This window comes from Nematolebias whitei, chromosome 9 (genome assembly GCF_014905685.2).
Source record: "Nematolebias whitei isolate Nwh7 chromosome 9, NemWhi1, whole genome shotgun sequence".
Classification (NCBI taxonomy): domain Eukaryota; kingdom Metazoa; phylum Chordata; class Actinopteri; order Cyprinodontiformes; family Rivulidae; genus Nematolebias; species Nematolebias whitei.
Window position 1 is genome coordinate 47959117 of NC_056506.1, and position 2097 is coordinate 47961213.

The window sequence follows — 2097 nt, forward strand, 5'->3', positions numbered from 1 at the left end:
CTGGCTTACACTCTCGGTAGCGCAATCCCAATCTACGTCAATCACAAGACGTTTGAAATGGCGTTCATTATCAACCTACCGATAATTCCCTCAAATGGCATATACAGACTCAGGGACGTTGTTAATGTTGGCAATTGGCACGGTGAAAACCATGTTCAAATTGACACACCAAGGATGGTTGCGTACCACGACGATAACCCCTCAGTTTATCTAGCTCCAAACCTTCAGATGTGTGTTCTCACTCGGGAGATACATTATCTGTGTGCGAGTAAGCCGTTTGTTTGGAATCAAACCGTGGGCTTATGCGGGTTGACACCTATTCCGAAAAATTCTAGGTGTTCAACGACCATAACGCCTCGACACCTGGCTAAAGCCGCAAAGGCGGAAATTGTTGGCTCACGTTGGCTAGTGAACGCTCCTCAAAGAAAGGCAATCATAGCCTACGATCAACCTGGGGCAAATAGACCTTTGACGTTACCGGACAAAACAATGTGGATCAGTGTTCCCCAGGGGACAACCATACACATTGGTGATTTGACGCTCTATCACCTCGATCCGGAACAATGGGACGCGACTCTGGATGACTCAGAGTACCTGGTGAACATGTCTATAGACATAGGTCCAGAAACTCTGGGGAAGATCCGCTTTGAAGGCACCAAAGTCGTCGACATGGAACCAATAAACCGAGTTCTCAAGTCCCTTAGGTCCACAATTAAGAACCCGATCCAACCAATTACCTATGCGTGGTCAAGCGCGGACACGTTAATCATAGCCCTGCTAATGACGATAATCCTCGTATTGTGTGGGATACTCACATCCCTGTTCCGGGGCCACACGTCACTCCGAGTCGACCTGGATCGCCATGCAGCGCACCTCGATATGATTATGTCTCGCGTATGCGGGTCTGCAAAGAAGCCACTCACACGGGACAGCGTGACTGAATCTGACAACCAGGGTGAGGTGAAGCAGTGAAACGATGTTTCTAGTTGCTTAGTCACTACTCTTGTCGATGTTGAAACGTTTTTTATTTGGTTTTGGTTGTTTCTGAGGTAAGAATGAATTTTGTGTGTAAGTTTTAGTTGGAGACTGTAAAGGGTTTTAACTATGCCAACATGCAGTTCATTTGTTAAATTGCAATCTTTGCGGAGTCGATGTATATTATTGCTACCTTAAGTACCATAATCTACATTGGTCTCACAACGCTTAAGCCGAACCTACTCGAACAATTCTATTCGGGGGGATAGCTAATTCTTTTTGATGAGTCTCGCCATAGACTTCCAAAAACATTTATGGGGAAACCAAACACCCAATCTCAAGTCGTTTGTCTAAAAGATAACCGACAATTGAACCGAACTATATTTTGCCATGTAAAGCTAACTTAAACCAAGTTAGAAATGGAAAAATAGTTTGGAACCCTTTTCTATAGGTATAAACCCCTATAGTTACCCTTTTCAGCATGTTCCATCCCTTAACTGGTAGTTGTAGCTGTTCCCAATCATAATAGCTTACACACCAGGTGCATATAGTTTAAGGCCTTATGTAAAATCCCCTTCATAAGCCCACCTTAAACCACATAATTGCATGTCACATTGAACCAGAACGGCATCGACTGGACATCCACCCAGCGACGACCTTCGCTGGAGGAGACCTGCAATCCTGACGTTGGTCTCCACTCTTCATCCAGTGGCCGCATCTTCAGTTCAATCCAAGGGAACCCCTCTGTATGCTGATCAATCAACACTTCCAATCGTTGTGGATTAATCGTTGTGGATTATATGACTTTTTCAATGGATTACAGACTCTGTTTCCAAGGGGTTAAAGCATTGCTTCAATGGAATTACCAACAACATTATGGAATTACCATCAACACAATGGAATTACCAAAAACATTGTGGATTACATCCTTTGACTGTTGTTTTCCTTGCTGGATTACTTTTGACTTTTGTTTTCCTTGCTGGATTACATCAAGACCAGGGACATTCGAAGGCGTAAGTTCATGTTGGAATTCATCCCCATGGACAGGCGATGATTTCCAAAGGGGGGACTGTAGTGAACTAAGCCTGAGGTCAAATCCTGACCTTAAGGACCTTATGGGAC

General features: G+C 44.3%; 1 protein-coding gene across 1 annotated transcript in view; it reads left to right on the top strand.

The window, feature by feature from the left end:
- vipr2 (vasoactive intestinal peptide receptor 2) overlaps nt 1-2097 on the top strand; it is a 67740-nt gene that overhangs the window by 19040 nt on the left and 46603 nt on the right. The window contains exon 3 of the mRNA XM_037681402.1: nt 336-400. Within this exon, the coding sequence (XP_037537330.1) occupies nt 336-400 (65 nt within the window). The remainder of the gene's footprint in view (nt 1-335; nt 401-2097) is intronic.